The sequence below is a fragment of the Helicoverpa armigera genome, chromosome 15 (assembly GCF_030705265.1).
Source record: "Helicoverpa armigera isolate CAAS_96S chromosome 15, ASM3070526v1, whole genome shotgun sequence".
Taxonomy (NCBI): Eukaryota; Metazoa; Arthropoda; class Insecta; order Lepidoptera; family Noctuidae; genus Helicoverpa; species Helicoverpa armigera.
Window position 1 is genome coordinate 4,657,277 of NC_087134.1, and position 24,171 is coordinate 4,681,447.

The 24,171-nt window shown below is 36.5% G+C and overlaps 1 protein-coding gene across 1 annotated transcript; it reads right to left on the reverse strand.

The window, feature by feature from the left end:
* Positions 1-417: 417 nt before the first annotated feature.
* On the reverse strand, positions 418-23,778 carry LOC110376354 (tyrosine-protein kinase hopscotch). Its single transcript, XM_049844823.2, has 22 exons — positions 23,259-23,778; positions 21,433-21,584; positions 20,061-20,219; positions 19,228-19,405; positions 18,921-19,075; positions 18,584-18,676; positions 18,382-18,501; positions 17,528-17,676; positions 15,876-16,010; positions 15,490-15,617; positions 14,897-15,033; positions 11,078-11,275; positions 9,528-9,678; positions 8,931-9,069; positions 8,482-8,556; positions 8,281-8,393; positions 7,690-7,908; positions 6,488-6,640; positions 5,821-5,994; positions 4,937-5,109; positions 4,457-4,606; positions 418-4,027 (listed from the first exon to the last, which is right to left on the reverse strand). The coding sequence occupies exons 1-22, from the start codon at positions 23,499-23,501 to the stop codon at positions 3,889-3,891; spliced, it is 3,333 nt and encodes a 1,110-aa protein (XP_049700780.2). The 5' UTR covers positions 23,502-23,778; the 3' UTR covers positions 418-3,888.
* Positions 23,779-24,171: the final 393 nt, after the last annotated feature.

The window sequence follows — 24,171 nt, forward strand, 5'->3', positions numbered from 1 at the left end:
ACTCTCTGGTCTCACCCAGTTTATTATTCACGACGGTACGACAATGCAATGTGGTAGCTTTTTATAAATTGTGAACAATATTCGATTTGAAATTCTCGGTAGACTCGTAACGTTAATGGATTTGTGGATTGATTGTGTCTGATCTTCATGAGGTTTTAGAGAAGATAATGCAAAGTAACACCGCATACTTTTCGTTATTTTCTGTCTACATTTCTAATGTGGGTCTCACATCAAACGCTAATGCCAATTTTTTAGAAGACCTTGTGAATTTGTGAATTTATGTGTCACTAATGACATAAGACCGGCAGTAGGCTCAGCGGTAACTACTCAGACATTGGTCATCCCCAAAACATTAAAAATATTAGGTAAATGTGCAAAGGTTCATAAAATAAAATCAATTTTCACGTACCAATAATTTATTTTAATTTTCATGGCAAAAATAACATGAATGTGCTGCTGTGTCGTGCAATATTCATCAAAAGTTTCAGGCAGAAAATGCATTTCAGAAACTTACGTATACTGGGCACAATAATATTTTAATTATGACATTAATTAGGCCAAGTCTTGTTATGACGCAAACTTAAAACGTAAGACATCGTTAAATATTCGGATTCCGTCAACAAATTCAGGAACTTTGCATCGAATGCACTACACCGCATTGTTACATTCTTGCATACAATTGACAATCATACGACTAGCATTAACAAACCAACTGAGCACAGGTTATTCACAGTGAAATGATACTTAACACATAATTTTGATTTACTGCGCCATTGACCGTGCAGGATGTATTTATTCGTACGACAAATGGCAAGATAATCCCATTACATTGTTATAAATCACTGTTGCTAGGCCCGTCGATGTCCCGTACAAAGGAAAATGGACTGTATATCTATTGTAATAAGGTCGAGTTTTGTTATCGCACGAAACAGCAGCACATCGAGTCTTAAATTATAATAAAACAAATTTTACTTAATTTATAAAATGTAACTAATATTTACAGCAACATTCTAAGCTTGCTATTCGTGTTATTTGCTGGTGAACCCTCGAATGGGGATGAGACGATCACGATCATATTACGTTTACATTTACGTATGTTATTTTGTTCTATATCAAAAAAATAAGCGTTTGTACGTATTCTGGATCCAGTCTCAAGTTACTTATATTGAAGTTGTATACATCCAAGAAATGTGCGATTTACTGTAAGGTATAAAACTGTGAAAAATAATACGAAGGGCATCATAATATTCAGTTACAGTTTAAAATCTTCTTCAATGCCACCAAACTGTGTCTTTAACCAAATTCAATGACCCTATGGTACAAGCCCATTTGAGAAAGCCTGTTTACTTGCTCATATCGTACTTACTTTAATAACCTGCCTATAAAATCTTATCGTGATCGTCTCAAAATTCAAAGGGTTTTGAGAATTAACATTGTCTATTACACTTGCATTATTCGCATTACACAACATGCATGCAGCCAGGGTTTGGACCAGTTTTCTTCCACGTCGAAACTACTTTAGTACTTACTATTAAAATATACAAACACACAGATTTTAATTGACACTACTTAGTTTTTATTCGAACAGATAATTTTGTATTGAAACACCCATATTATTGCATTTGTTTTACTTTTATGTAGTAGAACAAAATTGACTCATTTTATTGAAAATACTTAGCATTTTAATGATATATGACTTATATGAACTCATTTAAATACTAAGGCGAAGATATTACGTAAAGTCGAATATAACTATCTCCTTGGATAACTTATGATGTCCCAGGGAACTGATTGCTATTATAATTAATATGAAGAAGCAATGCAGCTTCAATATTGTACGTAATACAATAAAAATACAAAATCTAGGCAATTTGCTTGTAGACATAAATATAAAAACACAGTAATTTAATCGTTGTGCAAAGCTAAAGCACCGTTAATTTATGTACACAGTGACATATCAAAGATTTTTACACATAATTTTTATATTGCCAATTTTTTAAACATGGCAGTTTTAATAATTGAACTATATAGTATTTTTTTTTAAATAGACATCAATACGCTAGCCAATAATAAGATTTAATTCGACTGCAATAGTTGAATGTGGTCACTGTAGCTTGAATAACAATAGTTTATATAAAATCGGGTCCATGGAGTAAATAATGTAAATATTTAATTTGGTCATAACAAAATTGAGCTGATTTACACATGATTATTTTTGTAAAATATACAGGGTGTATAATAAAATTTCCAAAATAAAATCCCTCGGCGTTTATAATTTCAGGTTCTGGGTAGATAATAATTTCGGACTAAAATCTATAATAGTTCAGCAGGAACTAGATCTTCTACAACTACCGACGTCTAGATCTTTACCAACTGTCGTCCCGGACGCTCTCAATAGAAAATATAAGGCCTAATTTCCAGTGTTGGGTAAAATTCGTAGAAACTTCAACATTAATTAATAATAAAGAAGACATTTTTCTTACTTTTATACATTTTCGATGGATAACTCAGTAAAAGTACATAAGACATCATTAAAAAATAATAAGTCAATTATTAGTTACCAAAAAAATCATTCGTTGATTGACCCAACACTGCTAATTTCATCCTTTAGCACCGATACTCCATTTTGTCAGTCTATGTAATCACAATCCAATTCGTCGACACACCGCCAAGCGACGCTGCGCAAAATAATAATTAAAAACAATTTTATAAAATATTTCCCAATCATATCTAAACAAATATAAATTTCTAAAATAATTATAAATGTAAGTTTTAATTACCCGATTATATTTTTCGTGCCTAACTAAAATTATAACTACATTTTTTATAATTGTCACAACAGTGAATTGCAAAACTTACATATAAGGCGTAAAATTAATAAAATGTACACAATAATTCTTAAAAATAAATTGTTCTCTAGATTTTATGTTCATATTTTAATATCATCTTTGGTTTTATAGTGAATCGATCTATGCGACCATTCTGTATACCGTGTGCGTACGTCCTGTTAACAAAGATTATTTCATTGTCATCTAATAGTTGCGAACTTTTGTACAAATGCTCAAATTGTTATAGATTTGCAATTTGTTTGAACACCAATAACTTCATAATCTCGCAGGTTCACATTTGTGCCAGTAAGAGCTCTAGAATGGTTAGACTAGCGAAACTTATACACTGATTGCTTACACAATATAGCTTTGCTTACACTAAAATTGACTCGTCAATTAGTCACAATAATACACGGCAAGTATTCATTACGTCAAAATTCAAATTCTTAGTCAATTCAAATGAAATATACAAAAACTGGGACAAAAACAATAATATTAATAAAAAAAAAAAAACATTGACAGACAACAACAATAATCCATTCATTATGATTGCACTGAAAAACACAAATTAATAGATTCCACATGATTGAGATGCATTATGATATTGTAATAAAAAAACTGATATAACATTTGTATAAATATTTACAAATAACTATAAACTATACAGAACTAAGGCAAATGCTTGGAGGAACCACAAAAACACATACTTATGTTAGACGATTGATTAGCTAGTACCGTTTGTGCAAATATAGCGCAAATATAACAAACACATAATGAGACGAATGAACTCTAAATATACAACGATATAAACATCCAAAATAGTATTCATCCGAACTGCACCTGAGTACATACGAAACTGCTTTCACATTTTTCTTTACGTAAAAAATATATTATCCATAATTGGCCTTTTTTCTCTTGTTGCAGGATTTGTGGTGAACTTTTCAAAGAAGCACCATAGTCCATTTCCGTACAAGAAAATCACAAAAGCAAGACGATATTTTACGTATATACTTTTTCCACGATAATATTTTGAGATTTGGTGCAATAAGAAATAAAAGCTCTACTTATATTCGTCCATAAATCGTTTGCACATATGCACGAGGTCAATGAACTTGGGTCGTAAGTTCGGTTTGAGATTCCAACAATCCATCATCAGGTGTCTGAATATTTCTGACGGACAATCTTCCGGTATTTGAAAGCTGTAACAGGAATATTTTATTCAATCATACTAATATTAGAAAAGTAAAACTTGAAGTGACATGTCTTCTATATCAATATAACGTGGGTCCCTTTTATTCCGACGAAGGAAGAAGTTCCCAGAGGATAAACAGACGAGTGAATACATGGAAGTATCAAAGCTACAACACATTATATAGCACCGACCAAGCATGCTTTGACTAGAATACTCCATTTTAATTTTATACTTTTGATAAACACACATTTTTACGGGTGATTGAATTTTCCAAATGTGGTAGTTCAGTTCAGTTCAGTTACAGCCTTTTTTTTTTTTTATCGTCCCACTGCTGGGCACAGGCCTCCAACAATATTTACTTCCTATTTTGCCCAACTGTACAACTTACTTGTTGGGTCCATAGTACTATAGTAAATAAATATAGTATGTTTATTACCATGAAGCCCGTTCTAGCGGTCTCTCAGGATTGAACTTGGGCACCTCCTGTCGGGCGCGAGTGAAGATCTCCCACGCCGTGACGCCGTACGACCACACGTCGCTCTTCGTGGAGAAGTGCCACGGCTCCACCGCAGACTCGGGCGCGTACCTGCGGTGTAAGGAACTCTTTAGTGATGTCTATGGTCTTAACAAAAGGGCGGGAAATTAACTGTCATCTGATGGTAAGATGGCGGCAGAGGTGATTTATCAAATTAATTATTAAATATGGTCTCAGTAATAAATATGATATTTAAGTACGTTTAAGTTTAAGTATGTATGTGTTTAATTTTAACCAACATTGTTTGCTTTTTATATTAATGAACCTGCAAACCCATGAGTGAGACAATGTGTATTTATTTTCCAGCAAACCAAATTTCAACTCAGAAGTCATATCAACAAGACCAAAAATAACATAGAACTGTAAACAACAATCTCTTACCAATTAATAGGCAGCAGTCTTTCAGTCTTAAGTCTGTATGCGTTTTCTTCCTTGGGAATGATCCTGGCGAGGCCGAAGTCGGATATCTTCACGTGGTACTTGTTCACGACTAGAATATTCCGCGTCGCGAGGTCACGGTGCACCACATTCTTTGCGGACACATGATCCATACCCTGGGAGGAAAAGATAGATTATTAAATTATTATGTTTAATAGTAATTATTTTGAATGTTAGGTTAAGAACACTTCTACAAAGAAGGCAAGTAGGTGTGCATATGACGAAGTAGATAAATCTCTGTATGCCATTGTAATTAACTAATGAATTCTCAATAATGTGTACAAAATTGCTGTATTGACTTTGTATATCAAAAGACAGATTAATTGACCACACATATATTACATTACAATCTTATATGCACTGTTTGTGCATACAATTGTTACGTTTGTGCATGTGTGTGGGTGATTGGCACCCAAGTTTTCTACAAACAAATTATCTTAAAGCTTGTTCAGTTTTTAGGGTTCCGTACCCAAAGAGTAAAACGGGACCCTATTGTTTTCGCTCCTCTGTCCGTCCGACCGTCTGTCACCAGGCTGTATCTCATGAACCGTGATAGTTAGAGAGTTGAAATTTTCACAGATGATGTATTTTTGTGGCCGCTATAACAACAAATATGTACTGAAAACTAGAATTAAATAAATATTTTTTTGGGTTTTATAAATAATGGTATGGAACCCTTCGTGCGCGAGTCCGACTCGCACTTGGCCAGTTTTTGTTACAAATACCTACGTATCAACCCTATTGCTTTTTTTAAATATTTTGCAAAAAAAAAATTCCTGTAGAATAGGAATAATTTCACATACTTAAACACGAGTTACAACACATACCGTAGCAATATCCCTGGCGTACTTCAAGAGATGCGAGATCCTCAGCTTGTCTCCCTGGAACTTGAGGTAGTAGTTGAGCGATCCTTCTTCGAGGTACTCCATCACGATGAGCACATCTGATCCATGGTCCCACGAGTAACCGAGGATCTCTACTATGTTGATGTGTTGTAGCGACTGGAAGTAAATTGAGATTTATGTATAGTTATCGGCACGGATATGGAGCCCTGACCTTCACCTGCGCAGAAGCGATTTATTGGTTTATTGCCTTATGTGTACAGTGCGCAAAGCGATCCCCACTCTTCCGCCGAGAGCTCAATATCCGTGCCGGTAAATATAGAAAGCAATAAAGACCATTTTGGCGTAAACTGGTTGACGAAAAGTTGCTGTCTTCCTAAAGTTCCTTCTTTCAAGCTTTCCAATATAGATGCTTGATATTTCGCTACACAAAATAATGGATATTCGTTTCACGCAAGAGTGGTGTGAAACAAAATTTTCTTTCGCTAGTTATTATCACTGATTTCTCAGTATATAGTTTAAATTAGAAATTCTAACATCAACTTTCGTCTTACGAAGTCCATATAAGAAAATAATTAGACCGCGAATAAAAGATTTTACTGAGCATGTTATACTCTAATTCTATATATTATAATAGGTGCTATGTATTTACCTTCATAATCTCCAACTCATTCTTGAAGTCTTCATACAAAGTGCCATTTCTTTCAGATGCCTGCCGCGTCAACTTCTTGACGGCCACTTCTCTTCGCTGAGATTCTTGGTTGTCGCGCTCCATCCAGCCTTTGAATACGTGCCCGTAGTTGCCCTGTGAGGAAGAAAATAACATTAATTAACCAAATGTTTTGTTTGTTACAAGCGTGTAGCCGTATTTATTTTTTGTTTGGTAAACAATATTATTCACACACACACACACACACTAATTATTATAAAGGCGAAAGTTTGTGACTGTATATTTCCGTAATATCTTCAAGCGCAAACGGCTGGACGTATTAAGATAATACATAGTAGTAATGTTATTATGTAGTTCATACATCAGAATAACATATAGGTATTTTTGCGAAAGCAGTTCCCTCAAGAATCTGGTACGCTCGCGCAAGGTTCTAGGTTCCAGTTACAAAGTAAAATTCCCCCCTTGTCTTTTATGGGTAGTTCCCAATACTTACACTGCCAATCTTCTTAGTCAACGTGACGAGGTAAGTCTTCCCCTGTGACACGATGGACTCCATGAGCCTGGGCGCGGGCGTGGACTCGTCATCGAGTTCGTCATCGATGGCTCGTGCTGCGTTCACACTGCCGCTGTTACTCTGTCATATATAATGTTATAATACTCACACTGCCAATCTTCTTAGTCAACGTGACGAGGTAAGTCTTCCCCTGTGACACGATGGACTCCATGAGCCTGGGCGCGGGCGTGGAGTCGTCATCGAGTTCGTCATCGATGGCTCGTGCTGCGTTCACACTGCCGCTGTTTCTTTATAATATATACTGTTATATCACAATACTCACACTGCCAATCTTCTTAGTCAACGTGACGAGGTAAGTCTTCCCCTGTGACACGATGGACTCCATGAGCCTGGGCGCGGGCGTGGAGTCGTCATCCAGTTCGTCATCGATGGCTCGTGCTGCGTTCACACTGCCGCTGTTTCTTTGTAATATATAATGTTATATCACAATACTCACACTGCCAATCTTCTTAGTCAATGTGACGAGGTAAGTCTTCCCCTGTGACACGATGGACTCCATGAGCCTGGGCGCGGGCGTGGACTCGTCATCGAGTTCGTCATCGATGGCTCGTGCTGCGTTCACACTGCCGCTGTTTGTTTATTGTATATAATGTAATATTATAATACTCACACTGCCAATCTTCTTAGTTAGCGTGACGAGGTAAGTCTTCCCCTGTGACACGATGGACTCCATGAGCCTGGGCGCGGGCGTGGAGTCGTCATCCAGTTCGTCATCGATGGCTCGTGCTGCGTTCACACTGCCGCTGTTTCGGGAACGTAGCTCGCGTTGTAACGCGTAAGGCAGGCCGTTCATGCTTTCTAGAGAGTTAGAGCTTTTGTTGTCTGCGAACTGGAATGGAATATGAATACGTAAGAATATGTGTGATGTAAATATAATATTCGCTGAAATGGGGCAACAGAGATAAACAGTTAGGCAGTCTTATATAATATTATTTATTTCTTTATAGGTCTTCATTGCACACTTATTATAAGAAACACACAAAAATGTACAACGGCGAGCTTTAATCTAGAATTGACTCCTTAACAAAGCCATCAAATTGTTAATGTAATTTAAAATGTTACATGAAAATATTTGCGCGCTACTTATATACACAGCAAGAAAATAAATATTTCTACAAAAGATCGGGTCTAATCGATTTGGAAGTGGTAATCACACAAATAGCATTGCTAATTTCAATATACAACCATCATATATACTTACAGGATTATCATATTGATCAGACATGGTCCCGTTCATTGAAAGCACACTGCTATCCGATATCAAAGACTTGTTGCTACCAGCATCACTCAATTCACTCGGTATAAACCTATCACCTGAAATACAAACATTACGATTATATACAATTCATCTCATGAAAATGTAGACTTTATTTCACATGATGGCATTCGGATGAATACTTACTTGATACAGTCTCAGCATGTTCCATATGTTCAAGGGAGATCTTTGGCTCTTCGTATTCGTGAATCGGCACATATTCTGCAAGAAAAAGTATATTGATTTTGTTAGACATGATTCTTCTATTAAATGTTAAACATGGTTTATTTATGGTGTGTTTAACATTTTGAGGTCCACAGGAGCTGAAGAAAATGAAAAGAGCATCCTAAAACTGGTGAAAACCGCGGATCAACTATAGAGCCGGACGCAGCAGCCGGTCACCCATCTCGTAGCTCTGTGAGTAGGTAGGACATACCTCTGTGCAGCATATGGTTCATGTCCCGCATGATCTCCTGCGGGCGCAGCGGGTCGGGCTGCCAGCACTGGCGCATGAGTGCCCACACCTCGCCCGGGCACCGAGCCGGACGCAGCAGCCGGTCACCCATCTCGTAGCTCTGTGAGTAGGTAGGACATACCTCTGTGCAGCATATGGTTCATGTCCCGCATGATCTCCTGCGGGCGCAGCGGGTCGGGCTGCCAGCACTGGCGCATGAGTGCCCACACCTCGCCCGGGCACCGAGCCGGACGCAGCAGCCGGTCACCCATCTCGTAGCTCTGGAGTACGAAATAGACAAATAAGTAAAAAGTGTAGGATAGTTTGCTGTAGTAAATTAGACTACAATCACTTCCGTTCTACGAGCTTCCTTTCCACAATGTTTTGAGAGGACATACAATGGCTTAGGTAGGAACAACGAAACCCTGTTATTGCACAGCAACATTCGACATTTAATGCTAGTACATATTTATAATGACCACATTTTCCACATTCGGATAAAAATAAATTAATTTATAATTTTTATGTTGTTCTGATGCTTTATGCCAAAGTTTCATCGAAATCCGTGCCGTTGATAGAGCGTAAACAAATAAAGAAAATTTTTGAAAAATCTCAACGCTAATTAAACCAATTACCTAATTTAAATTTACGAAAAACATATTTTTCTTTTATTTCAAGTTCTTAAACCACATTACACTGTTATAACAATTATAAGTCGTACAAAATGAAATGTACTCACCCTAGCAGTCAACACAGGATTGGTCTCAGTCGGCGACTGTCCGTAAGAGAACACCTCCCACAGCGTGGTGGCGAACGCCCAGATGTCGCCCATCACCGACCGCTTCGCTAAGCTCATGTCGGAGAAGAATTCCACCGGCATCCAGTGTACGCTGCGAATTGAAGATAATTGAATTGAAGGAAAAAGTACATAAATATTTACCGTCTTACCACAAAAACTTTTAAACGTCAGTTTATACCTTGTCTAAAAAAATGTCAAATTATGACGTTGACATATGGTTCATTTTGCAGCCAAAATTTTATTAGACAAGCGTAAAACAGGGTTTAAAGTTTTTGTAGTAAGGCCCTTATGGTCTTACTACAAAAACTTAAACATGTGTGAAACTTGTCTAAAAAAAGTTTGGCTAAAAATGGACCTTATTTCTACGTCATAATTTGTCATTTTTAGGGTTCCGTAGCCAAAATGGCAAAAACGGAACCCTTATAGTTTCGTCATGTCCGTCTGTCCGTCTGTCCGTCTGTCCGTCTGTCCGTCTGTCACAGCCGATTTACTCGGAAACTATAAGTACTACAGTGATGAAATTTGATGGGAATATGTGTTGTATGAACCGCTACAAAAATATGACACTAAATAGTAAAAAAAAGAATTGGGGGTGGGGCCCCCCATACATGTAACTGAGGGATGAAATTTTTTTTTTCGATGTACATATCCGTGTGGGGTATCAATGGAAAGGTCTTTTAAAATGATATAAAGTTTTCTAAAAAACATTTTTCTTAAAGTGAACGGTTTTTGAGATATCAGCTCTCAAAGTCGTAAAAAGTATGTCCCCCCCCCCCTCTATTTTTATAACTACGGGGTATAAAATTCTAAAAAAAATAGAGGTGATGCATGCTAATTAACTCTTTCAACGATTTTTGGTTTGATCAAAGTATCTCTTATAGTTTTTGAGATAGGTTGATTTAACTGTAATTTACGGAACCCTTCGTGCACGAGTCCGACTCGCACTTGGCCGGTTTTTTAGACAGGTGTTAAACTGACGATGACGTTTAAATTTATTTGTAGTAAGACGGATTTATTGGTAAAAAAAAGAATATTTACTTGATTATTATTAACTTTTCTTGAAAAAAAGTACATAATTCAATCTCAATCGCTTACACATACCGAGCGGCAAATATCTGTCGCTCAGTTTGGGCGTGAAAAATCAGATGTAACATCGTAAAATTGTTGACAGATGTCTCAAAGAACCGAATGCCTTGTCAGTTCACTCGTAGCGCAGGTATCGTTTTGGTCATGTCCACCGTATGCATTTGAGAAGACGCCTGACCTACCAGCATTAGGGCATCTCGTATTTCACATATAGTAACTTAGTAGCAGTAGGAACCTACAGTATTTAACTTTTTACCTGCGTACAACTTCCATTGAATGCTGAGTTTACCTGTAACTGATTCCGCACTACCTTTCATCTGTTTTGATTTTTTAACCGACTTCCCAAAAAGGAGGGGGTTCTCAATTCGTCGGGATCTTTTTTTTGTTATGTGGTTTGTACTCACTCGTGCTGTGTGTAGTTGCGCAGCGTGGGGCCGGACAGCTTGACGACGATGCGGTCGCCGTCGTGCGCCGCTAGCAGCAGGCGCCGGCACCGCACCGACCCGTGCACTATGCCTGCCTCTGACAGGTCCCATAGCGCCCGGGCTAGACCCGCCGCTACCTTCTTTAGGTGGAGTAGCTTTACGCGGGCACCGTTTTCTCTGGACACACAAATAAAGTAACAATCAATAAATTAATGCAAGACCATCTTAAAATGAAAATTATCTTTGATTTTGAGTCCACCGACCGAAATTCGCTCACTTAAAGTCGATATTAGGCAAGTGCTTTTTAGTGTTCTTTAAGGTGATGATATCTACATCATAATTGCAATGTGAAACGGCGACGGCTTTATGTAGACGATTTTTTTTACAATTGTAAGAATTGACGCATACGATTTCACCCTTAAAAGCCCAATACAGAGTCAATTTGAAAAACGTCCTTTTTTAAATCGGTTAAAAATAAGAGTGAAAGCACTTTCGATTGTTTATGTTTTCTAAGAAAATAACTGTACACTTTAATTTGATGCAGTAGCTTGATGAAGCATAAATAAACATTACCTACGCATACTGTTAACTAGATTTTTTCTTCACAAACAAACTTGTCCTATGACGTCAATGAAAGGAACCTAATTTGCTGCATCGAATTTTAAATCTAAGGAAACTTTATCGAATCAATACGCTACCAACATTAACATTATTCATGCTAAGGTTTGTCTTTATCCCGTTAGGTATATCACATGCTAAGTGACCAGTTTAATCAAAATATAAACAAAAAATACAATAAAAAATTGCAAATATTTTGGTATAGATAGTTCAACTCAGATTTGCGCGCGGCCCTATGTGTGCGTCGGCTTGTAAATATACAACTTTCATTCGTGTGACAGTGACGTCGTCCGAGGATGACGTGTTCTTATCGCTTTTTGTTATGGGTACAGTCGTTTACGAAAATGTCTAGTTCTTCACGGAGAAAATGTTTCAAAGGAGTCAGGTAGCGTTTCAAAAAATGAAACATTCAAAGCTTTTTATTATAACATTTTACAGTTTTTCATTATTTTCTCATACGTCTTTTCAAATTGACATTGACAGTGTCTAAGAAATAAATGACGTGAAATATCTAAGATGAATTAAATACTCCTTACATATTTTCTAGCTCGGGGTACGAGGACAATAAATAAAAGTGTGGACTAAAAATGTAAAAAAAAAACGTAATCGTGTATAATAATGTAAACAAAATGTGTGGGGAATTTTAAAAAATTATATTGCTTCGCATAATGTCGACCAAAATAAGACGGAAATAATGAAACTCATAAATGAACGTTTAAATCAAATTGATTAAGGGATGTGGGGTAATACTTGTCGACATGTACAAAAGAATAAAGAAGAATACTATAGACATTTTGACATGGAGTCAGAATTTATAATTCACCTTGGAAAGTAGCGAATCCAAAAATTCATCATTTGATTTTTCAAGTAGCGATTCAGAATCGTTATAAAAAGATTAACACTAAATTACGTTATAACAATTTTTCTTAAACACCTGTATACAACCCCGAAATAACTGTATTTGTTCCTGACTGGACCTCTTGTCACGCACACAAAGTCACTGTATATGTACAAGGATTACCCACACAAAAGGCCGCGCGCACGACTGAGTTGAACTTACTATATTCTCTATAACGATCCAGTTTGCTCAAACAAAGTGGCAATTTATTCTATTAAAATTATCGTCCACATCAAAGATAGCGACATGTAAGAACATTACTGTAATGTGATTCAAAATTCGTAAAGTGATGTCACGATTCAATTCCAACTATTAATTTAATTTTACTACTTCAACATATAAAATTACAAATTAAAATGTATGAGACGATCCACATGATACCAACTTCACACAGACTTAAGGGGCTGAATGCCTAAATTGGTTTGTATCAAACAATTTTTTGGCCAAATCTATACAGTTTTTGACGGCGAAAAAAATATATATTAATCCCAACATAAAATTAGACACATCAGGCACCAAATTTCAGATACATAAAGGAGTCAAGCAGGGTGATCCGCTCTCACCAAAACTTTTTACCAGCACACTCGAAGAGATTTTTAAGGAACTGGCCGACCCCTGGATATCGCAGGGTATCCGAGTCGGCAGTAAAATACTCACTAACCTTCGCTTTGCAGATGATATTGTCCTATTCGCACCGTCGGCAGAACAGCTGCAACAGATGCTCCAAGAGCTGAGCTCCGCCAGCCTCAAAGTCGGGCTTGTGATGAACCGGTCAAAGACTAAAGTAATGACTAATAGCGCGAAACGTAGGGTCGAGGTAGATGGGCAAGAGATACAACATGTCGACGAATACATCTACTTGGGCCAGTTAGTGTCCTTCGAAAACAGGCAAGACAAGGAAATCGACCGACGGATCGAAAACGCCTGGAAGAGCTACTGGTCCATGAAGTCGCTTATGAAGGGTGAGCTTTTATCGCTGAAGCGAAAACTAGTCGACATGTGTATTCTGCCCATCCTAACCTACGGCGCTCAGACTTGGTCTTTGACCGAATCTCAGAAGTCCAGGCTAAAAGTATGCCAAAGAAGCATGGAGCGTAGCCTGCTCAACATACGGCTAAGCGACCGGATACGCAACACCATTATCCGGTCCAAGACGGGCATACTCGATGTGGGCAATAAGTCTGCGAAGTTGAAGTGGGATTGGGCGGGTCACATCTGTCGAATGCACCCAGACAAGTGGGCCAATATAACCACAAAGTGGATCCCGGAGGATGGAAGGCGACCGAGAGGGAGACCAAGGAAACGCTGGAGGGAAGACTTGGACAGCTTCCTCTCGGACTGGTCTCAAGCAGCGAGGGATAAAGAAAAGTGGAAGGCTTTGGGGGAGGCCTTTGCCCAGCAGTGGGACAGCACAGGCTAATTAAAAAAAAAAAATCTTGAACATATCTCTGAGAACCCTGTTAATTTCAAAACAAGTTTTCGAAAAGTTTTCTCGATACAAAAAAAATTGAAACTTACTTCTAAAATGATCTTCCAACAAAAATATCTGTATTAATTATCAACGTACATTGATAAAATTTGTAACATTGACGAGTCCATGTGTAAATACGAGGGTGAAACCGCGGGAAAACGGCCAGTGTGTAAATACAGAACAGCGAGGGATAAAGAAAAGTGGAAGGCTTTGGGGGAGGCCTTTGCCCAGCAGTGGGACAGCACAGGCTAATTAAAAAAAAAAAAAAAAAATCTTGAACATATCTCTGAGAACCCTGTTAATTTCAAAACAAGTTTTCGAAAAGTTTTCTCGATACAAAAAAAATTGAAACTTACTTCTAAAATGATCTTCCAACAAAAATATCTGTATTAATTATCAACGTACATTGATAAAATTTGTAACATTGACGAGTCCATGTGTAAATACGAGGGTGAAACCGCGGGAAAACGGCCAGTGTGTAAATACAGAACTTGGTTAATTTTTATTTTTGATTACTCAACTCATTTTAAAGCTATCAATTTATATGTAGGTATGTTATGAATGTTACGAACGTCGCGTCAACCGGCTTCTCTCTCTTTTTCTCTCTTTTGGATACATTCAGCCTCTTAAGTAGATGCAAAGAAAAGTCTGAAAGAATGATAAGTCTGCACAAAAATCTTGTCATCATATTTTCACTCAGACTTTCCACATCCACGTAAGATCTCGAACTTAGATTAACACAACCTTACATTTGTACAAACTTAAGTCTGTAGCGTGTGGACCCACCTTAACACAAGAACTTTATATTTACCTTAGATAATCATCAAAGGGTCCGAATGGCAAGTATTCCAGCACTAGTGCTGTTGGCGAACTCAACGTCACTCCGTATAGTCGAACCATGGAGCTGGACTGCACGCAAGCCCATTTGCTCGCTAACTCTACGAATTCCTGAAAATAATCGATTAATCATTACTATCGAATAGAATCGACATACACAATAAAATCGGCAACGATTATTGAATAGGATAGATGTGTAATAACGATTCTAGTTTAACAATAGATATCGATTACAGTCGATCTAAAAATGTTACTTTACATGCTAATGGTAAACTGAATTCGATTAATCACCACTCTCGAATAGAATCGATACACACAATTGAATCAGCAACGAACATTGCATAACATCAAAATGTCCATTCGATGCCGGCACACTAATCGATATCGATTACAGTTGCTGTCAAATAAAAAATCTTATAATATTAGAATGAAAAGCTCATTTACTTGTTAACTCTACGAATTCCAAATAAAAAATAAAATCGATTAACCACCACTAACGAATCGATATACAAAATCGATGCCACTACAAAAATCGATATCGATTACAGTCGATATAAAAAGTCTTACTTTTAAATGGTCATTGGCCTTTTCTCTCTGTAAAGTCTTGAATGCGACCACCAATTTCTTAGTTTCATCGAGCCTCCACAAAGCTTTGTAAGTAGTCGTTATGTTTTCCGAACCAAACTTTTCAGAACCTAGAAAAAATGCGTAAATCGTGACAAAAACAAATTAAACCGTGTCTAGTGACGCAACTGGCAGTCTACATTAAATAACGGGGAACACAACAAAAACCTTTGAAGTAAAAATTCTTGTAAATAACACAAAAATAACGAGAATAAGGCGAATTCAAAGACATTATCATAGACATTAAATAAATTCTCATTACAGAATAACAATTACAGAAGCGTGACAATGATGTATGAGATACCTAATTAATTAGGTACCTATATTACCTGTGTACAGTAAAATGTCCTTATTTGGCAAACATCGAGGGCTCCGGTTGTCTTTGAGAATATCTTGAAGTTCAGCTTGGTCAATTCTCACACCTCTTTTAACCGGCTCCCCACATAACAGTAATTGGGACTTATCTACAACAATAATTCAAAATTAATAAACATACGCTTGAAGCTATAATGAACGCTTAATGTATTAATGTAACGTCTAACACCTACTTATATGGGTAAAGCTAATCAATTATGACGAATAAAAAGCTCATTATATTAACAATTTTCTTGAATGCGGGGATATTTCGTAGAAGAATATTTACTTAACTCACTGCATCAAATATATTGTATTTTTCCAGGAATATACTTTTATATTCTAATTAAAATGGAATAGATATAGGATAATCAATTTGAGGCAAAAAAAGTTGCGTAAAAACGTGTTAGTAAAATGCCATAAAAAGTCAAGCAAATGTTTCTTTTGACAAATTATGCAATATAAAAACTGCATGGAATATAAAAAACTAGTGTATTGTTTATATTTATGTATTCGTTTTAAATGTTTTTTTTTCACATTTTCATATCAATGTCATGACTCAGAATTAACGTTTAAATTATTAAGAAAAATATTACGGCCATCCATGGGTCATATTGAATCATTTCATCAAAATCGGCGCAATATAACAATGATAATGGTATAAACAGATATACAAACAAGTCAGCTACAATGTATCAGTTAAATCTCGTACAAAAGTATTATGCAGCGAACGATCGACACGGCTGAACGATTCCGTTAAGATAATTTAATTCCACATCGGATAAGACGCGCGTTTAAGATTTATGTACCTACAATAGCTTCAGAATCAATGCGGGGTATACCTACCTACTGCAAAATAATTACTTAACGCACGAAGCTCAACAAAATAGTTATGTATGTTTTCCTTATCAGTGTAGACAGGCTAACTTCACCTTATGCCTATTGCGGGGGGACTAAAAAATCAAAAATGGTAAAACCTAATACAAATACCAAAAACTGACATTCGAACATCTTTGGCAGTCGTTACGGGTAGTCAGAAACCAGTAAGTCTGACAACCAGTCGTTCCTAGAGGTATTGGGTTGCTCGGGTAACTGGGTTGAGGAGGTCAGATAGGCAATCGCTCTTTGTCAAACACTGGTACTCGGCTGCATAAGGTTAGACTGGAAACCGACCCCAACATAACAAGAGGCTGGGCAGATTTATAGCTTCGGAGCAGTCGTGTAAAATAATGGCGATAAATAATAATATTTTTATTGTACATAATACTCGAAGTCTTGTAAACCACCGCTCAGCTATAAATCTCGATTAAAATCTACTTTTGATCGAGATTAGAATCGCATGTGTCAGTTTTAAATCGAGACATATGAGTGAGCACAATTCTAAAAGTAGTTAGTCAAGTCCAATATTTTATAACCTTTGCAAAACTATTTTTAAGTTACAACAGTACATATTAAAAAAATGTGGGACAAATTGTAATTCATGTATTTAAATAAAAAATATATTATATATATATTACGCTCCAAAACCGGAATTTTCGATGTGGGCCGAAGAGCAGCTCAATTAAAATGGAACTTTGCCCAGCAGTGGGACAGTAAGTGCTAAGAAAAACAAAATTTTAATATTTACCATACTCTGAAGGCGGTATACATTCGTTCAGGAATATCCTTCCTTCTTGGTTCTGATGGCACCCGACTAGCCTCTCTATGCTGTAATACTCCTCATTGTTCACCACGTAACAATGACCCTTAAACTCTATTTTATACGTTTCTGTTGTGCTGCAAAAAAAAAACATCTTTGCAAATAACAATTTCATAAAAATCCATCAACAAGTTTTCCCCACATCTTAGAGTAACTTATTCAAGTGCCTAATTAAAATATAGCCTATGTCACCGAGGAAAGTGTGGCTTTCCAACAGCAAAAGATATTTTCAAATCGTTTCAGTAGTATCGAAGCCTTTAGGGTACGAACAAACATATCAAAAATACTCGTCTTTATATCAAGCAAAACATTCGTTTTAGATAAGAGAGTTATTTTCCTAAAAAAGTAAGTACACAAAAATTCTGTTTTCTGACGTCTAGAATATGATTTAGACCAGGCAGTTCAAGGACACTGATTAATCGGAACCGGACACAGAACGAGATAATAAACTGTCTAATTAAAATAGCAATGAATACATTATAATCTAGAAAGAGTGCTGGGTCACTGGTTATAAACTCCAAATTTTAGGTACCTACATTATACGCACTCTTTGTACAACTATAATAATGATAAGGGGTTCTGCGTTTCACAAATTACCATGTCTACTAAAAGCCACAGTCTAGAATTGTAAAGATTTAAGTTCTGAAAATGAAGGAAGGAAACTATCTGATTTTCTACGTCATATTATATCTTCATACAAATCTTCGACACACTCCAATAAACGCATAGCATTACAACAAAAAAGTTTGTATACCAAAACAAAAATAAGAAAACGTTATTACCTATTTTTAGTGCATACGTCCAAATAATAAACATTGTAGTCATCCTGGCACTGCCTCAATATATAACAACCGTGTTTCTTAGCGCGTTTTTCTTCCAACTTTCGATACGAGAATGCACCCCTACAAAGTTAAAAGTTTTTTTTAAACAAAATTCTCAGTAACAATTACATTAAATATGTACCCCTTTTACTAGCGCACTTACCCGACAGGGCCGTGACATTTTATTCTTTGTAGTTCCTTTAGCGATGGCGTTTCGTCGTCTTTAGACAGGTTAAACGTCCATTTCACCATCAATCTGTTTTGCATAATAAAGAGGTTTTATTTGATTGCTTGTTATGCTTTTTATTTAAATGAACAATAATTTATAGCTTCGTATCTGGTGAAGGTTTCAATATTATGTTTGGATTCATTTAAAAGCAAAGGAATTATTCATTAATGAAACTGCATTAATAACAATAATAAGACCTGCTGAGAGGTTTTTAATTAAGGGGCAGCATTTGATCTACCTAAAAATAGTTTTAATCCTAGTTATCACTAACCTGTAATATCCATCACAAACTGATATAAACGACGACAAGTGCTCCTCAGACTTAAACTTAAAGAACAAAGGGGTTCCTCTTCTAGATATTTCTAACGAGTTCTCTCCATTCCTTGTTATATAAATTAATTCTTCTATTTTGCAAACGTGGCACCACTGAAATTACGTCACAATAGAGAAAAAAAAAACTGAGTTTAGTCATGTATGTTTAGATAAAAAATTCAAAGAATTAATCGAGTACCTACGTAAATAATGTGATTATGAAACTGGTTCTCAATAATATTGAAGGTCTATAAACTATAACTCACGTCTCGTTTGACGGTATTGAAGAGTCTGATGCCGGGCTGATGCGGGTGGAAGGGAGCGACCATGACTCGCACGGGTATCACCTCGCTGCCGTTCTGCCATAGAACATTGTCATATTCCTCCGCCAAATAGTTCGGCGCCATAATGTATAGTTGTTGCAGGTACAAGTTTTTTATGTAGCTGTAAAGGTGACATATATTATATATTTGAATTTAATTTAGGGTAATGCATGTATGGTATCTAAGTGGTGATCATTTTCGTGACATTTCCGGAGCTAAATGGACGAAAAGCGAATCGGCTGTGCTCCTATCATGTCCGATCGTTTCATTCATTCCAGATATAGAGATCCCAAGGGATTAAACATGTGTATATGCTCGAACACTTGCATATGTATAGTAATATATTATATTGTGTTATTCTTGTTGGCTTGTTGAGATCTGCCTGTCATGACAAACATTCATTCTAGGAGCCATGTTTTACCTACTATCTTAAAGGTCAGTCGTTTGCTGTCGATCCAATAATAGATAGGTCGATCAACAACGTAGGTAAGATTTTTTACTAATGGTATTAGGGACTTCACCCTAGTTCAGAAATGTTCAACAGAACAGTTTTATTAGACATGAACTCCTGGATCAACGCCACTAATGTTTATGATGTAGAGTGCTAAAAAAGGGTGACGCTTGAATGCAGACAGTCTCAAACATCTGACCAGTGATACAATCAAACCAGCTTTTGTTTGCATTGTGTAGGAGCAGGGACATAAAAAGTCCGATCGCAAAAAAAAGTAATAAAGGAGCAGATTGCTGCAAATTGTGTCCCAATCGGCAATACTTACTTGACGTTATGTCCAACAGAACAAAGCTTTGGTAGTTGGTCGTGAGCATGCTTCTTCGCAACGTGACCGTGTCTCCTAACGATCACTTTCGGTATATATTTTTTGTAATCCCTCACAACATCGTTTACCGACAATTTTTCCTCAGCCGTGGCGCGTGTCCTGAATCAAAAACATGTACTCGCAATTTGCCACACAAAACCATCACTATTTTTGGAGATTTGAGACGTGATGATATTTACGTAAACGGCTAATAAACTTGATCAAAATCGCAGCGGGATCCAATTTTAATTTAAAATAAAGGAAACAGATTGTATAGTAAGTGAGGACATCCTTTTCACAGGCATGCAATTGGTTTATGAAAGACGACGATAAAACGTCGCATCCAATTGTGGGTAGTTTAAACCTGGTACGTATTGCATCGGCTCGGGTCATGCCCCGTTCCTGCATTGCATAGGTATTATTATGTTTAGGTAACTGTATGCAATCAGTACAATAATGCTCAGCTCGTTCGCCGCGAACATTCGTGATCATGTAAGAAGCAGGAAAAATATTGTAATCATGTAGATTGTTGACGATACCTCAGGATGTGAAACAGATTTTGTTTGAAGATTATTTGCCGTCATGTTTGCACGTAGGGATTTTCGGACATCTACTACTAACGAGTAAAGCACACAATATTAAGTAACAATTGTGAAGCGGCCGAACCGCTTTTTTAGTTCAGGGTCGCGGGTTCGGTTGTTTTATTATAATATTTGCATGACATAAATAAACCTATTTGCTTTGAGGCTGCATGTTGAATGACGTTATGAACGTCATAAAGTAAACCACTAATTGTAACTAATATTTGTTATGTTAGGTGTCCAAGATATGAATTTGTTGCTATCCTTCCATAACAAGTAAGTCAAGTAAAATACAACATGACATAAAAATATGTAAATTAAAGATATAATTTGTTAATTGCACTGTAACACTCTCGAGGGCTATTGTCTCACAGTGGAGACGGAGTAATTACAAGTTTATAGTCCATTGTTCTTTGCCAATGCAAGATACAATCATACTTGACGATTTATGAAGTACTATGATAATTGTGTAGTGTAGGTAACATGTCCCATTGTAGTGTTCTATATATAACAGAAATGTCAGTTATTTACAATATCCAGTGTCAAGAAGTGAGTGCCACTATCTGATCCTGACTGTACAACCAAAAAAATAAAAGTATTTCAATATTTACTTGTAGTTTCAATTAGATTCTAAAAAAAAAATTATGTACTAGCAAATAAATAATGAACTAAATTTTAGATAAACAGTTATACAGCCAACAATTTTGTAAAGCCCAAAGTTTGTAGAAATATGTAGTAAAAAAAAAACTTACATGTCGGCAATACCAAGACCGAGCATTTCTTTCTTGTGGTCAGGGTACTTGAGCTCAGGGATCCTGTTCTCGTACACATCGCTTCTGGCTTGAAGGAAGTAGTAGTCATAAGTTGTTTCATCCAAAGTTATTAGCAGCTCTAATCTCGGTACCTGTAGAAAAAAAATATTGAATTAAATATTGAGTGAAAATAATCTATATGTACTAGCTAATAAAATTAAGTTGAAAAGTTAATATCTTTGCATGAACACGCTACGCTCAGGAGGTACTAGACCAATTTCTATATATATAAAACTCAAAGGTGACTGACTGACTGACTGACTGACATAGTGATCTATCAACGCACAGCTGAAACCACTGGACGGACCGGGCTGAAATTTGGCATGCAGGTAGATGTTATGACGTAGGCATCCGCTAAGAAAGGATTTTGATCAATTCTACCCCCAAGGGGATAAAATAGGGGATGAAAGTTTGTATGAAACTTTGTCAATTTTAAACCGATCGGACTGAGACTTTGCATGCATAAAGCTACTATGGCGTAGGCAACCCTTAAGAAAAGATTTTGATAAATTCCATCCCTAAGGGGATAAAATAGGGGATGAAAGTTTGTATACTTCTTAACGCGAGCGAAGCCGCGGGCAAAAGCTAGTATGTTTATAAGGACCAGTGAAGTTCAAAATGTCCTTTCGTCATATTAGCCTACTATATATGTATTTAATTAAGGAAATTAAATACTTTCATGACCATTGTGACTAATATCCAGACAAGAACTTTCCATGAAGGTTGATCAAATTCACTGACTCATTTAATTTAGGTAAGCCTATTTTACTAAGGGCAAATAATTTTCAAAGGGCAATAAGTTTTCTATAATTTATTGGCCTCTAAGGGCCTTCCCACTTATTCTCTATATGATTAGGCACTTAACGATAGGTAAGCAATCTAGATAGGACTTTTTACACAAATACCTACAAACTATTGCTTAATATAATTATTTGACGGATTAGGTAATTGTTATTTTATTGTTTTTCAGACACTGTTTATGTTCAACTGTGTCTTTAAATAAAAAGTCCTAAAGATTGTTTCAGCTATATTAGCAAAGACATTGATAAAAGACACTTAAAAGATGAACAAAGTTTCGAATTTATAAAATAAATAATAAGGATTTCATAATACTTGCTTCCATTTAATTTACAAGCAGGCATTGTTATCTTTGTGTTATGTGCAATATTATATTACAGAACTAATTATAGAATATTATAGAAATCATTTTTGTTTTTTTTTTTAATTATTATTACATAAAATTAGATTTTTATGAAGCCAGATTATACTTTTGCTATTGTAAATTACTTTTACTATGAATACACAATGTCTTAACTATATTTTTTTTATAATAATATGTGATACAAATTCTGTGAATACTTCACTATTCATAAACATACTAAAATTGTAACTAAATTCTTGATTCTGAAACAAACATGTTGTTTTGCCTTATTCATCTTTTCTGCTAGATTTACTTTAATTAATATTTGGCAAATTATCTGAGTTAGATAACAGTGTGATTAACTATAGTAATATGCATTTAATCCAATCACAAATACAGTAACATAAATAAACATAATGAGGAACTAATAAACAAACAACTGATAGCCAGAATGCACTGTATTTGGCTTCTTTTAACTCAAATGAAAATAGGTTTCCTAATATTTAAAGAGCCACCAAGGCCTTTCCTTTGCACATTAATTATTCATTAACTAACACAGTGGTTTCTAAACACTTCAGAGAAATTAAGATTTTAGCACTTTACATAAGAATTGACTAATAATTACCTTAAAACGAATCCTAAGCTCGTAATCCCTGGTGCTGGACAGAACTTTTGCGTTATCTTTGAGAAAATAATCTCTGCCTTTGACTCGTAACGCGAACAGCGTCCGAGTGAGAGGTGGAATTTTATACTTTTTGCAAAGAATAATGCACAAATCCTCTGCACTCGTCGTACTAGAGCATCGTATAATATTTGGTGATCGGTCAGTCACCACGGACACTTTAACTGTCTCTTCGACTGTTGCCATCGTGAACTTGAACCATAAAAAACAAGAGGACGCCAACAGAGATAAGACTTAAACCCACTTTGATAAATGCATCGTTACGTTAACACAATTTTTCACGATCAAAATCATTTTGCATCACTGCCACTTCGAGCTGAACATCTAATAAACGCCAAATTCATAAACGATAAGATGTTTATTTATAACGTTAGCAAAATTCTTCATTCGGCGTAGTATTTTTTTCGGAATATTTTCGGTCACTTGCGTTATTTTCCCGTAATGCGCTTGAGTGAACTTGACTTTGACAGGTAGGAACACTATTCTGTAATTGTCTGTAATTGTCTGAACTATTTCGTTTCTTAAAATTAGTCGATTTTTATCGTTTGGATATTATGGCGCATCCACACATGCCGCCGGCTTATGCCGCCGGGTTTCAGACCGCCTTGCCACTGAATGCAGGCCGCCGGTTGCCGGCAAATTACCACTCCGTATCGAAGCCGCAAGCAAACTGCCGCCGGCAACTAAAAGCCGCGCGTGCCGCGGCTGAGATGCGGCAAATGCCGGCGGCACCGCTGCCGGCCATGCCGCCGGCCGTGCCGCCGGGCATGTGTGGATGCGCCATTAGGCAAGAATAAAATTATGGATTGTCTCCAAAACTCATACCTGTAAACAAGGGCTGGCAAGTAATGGACGA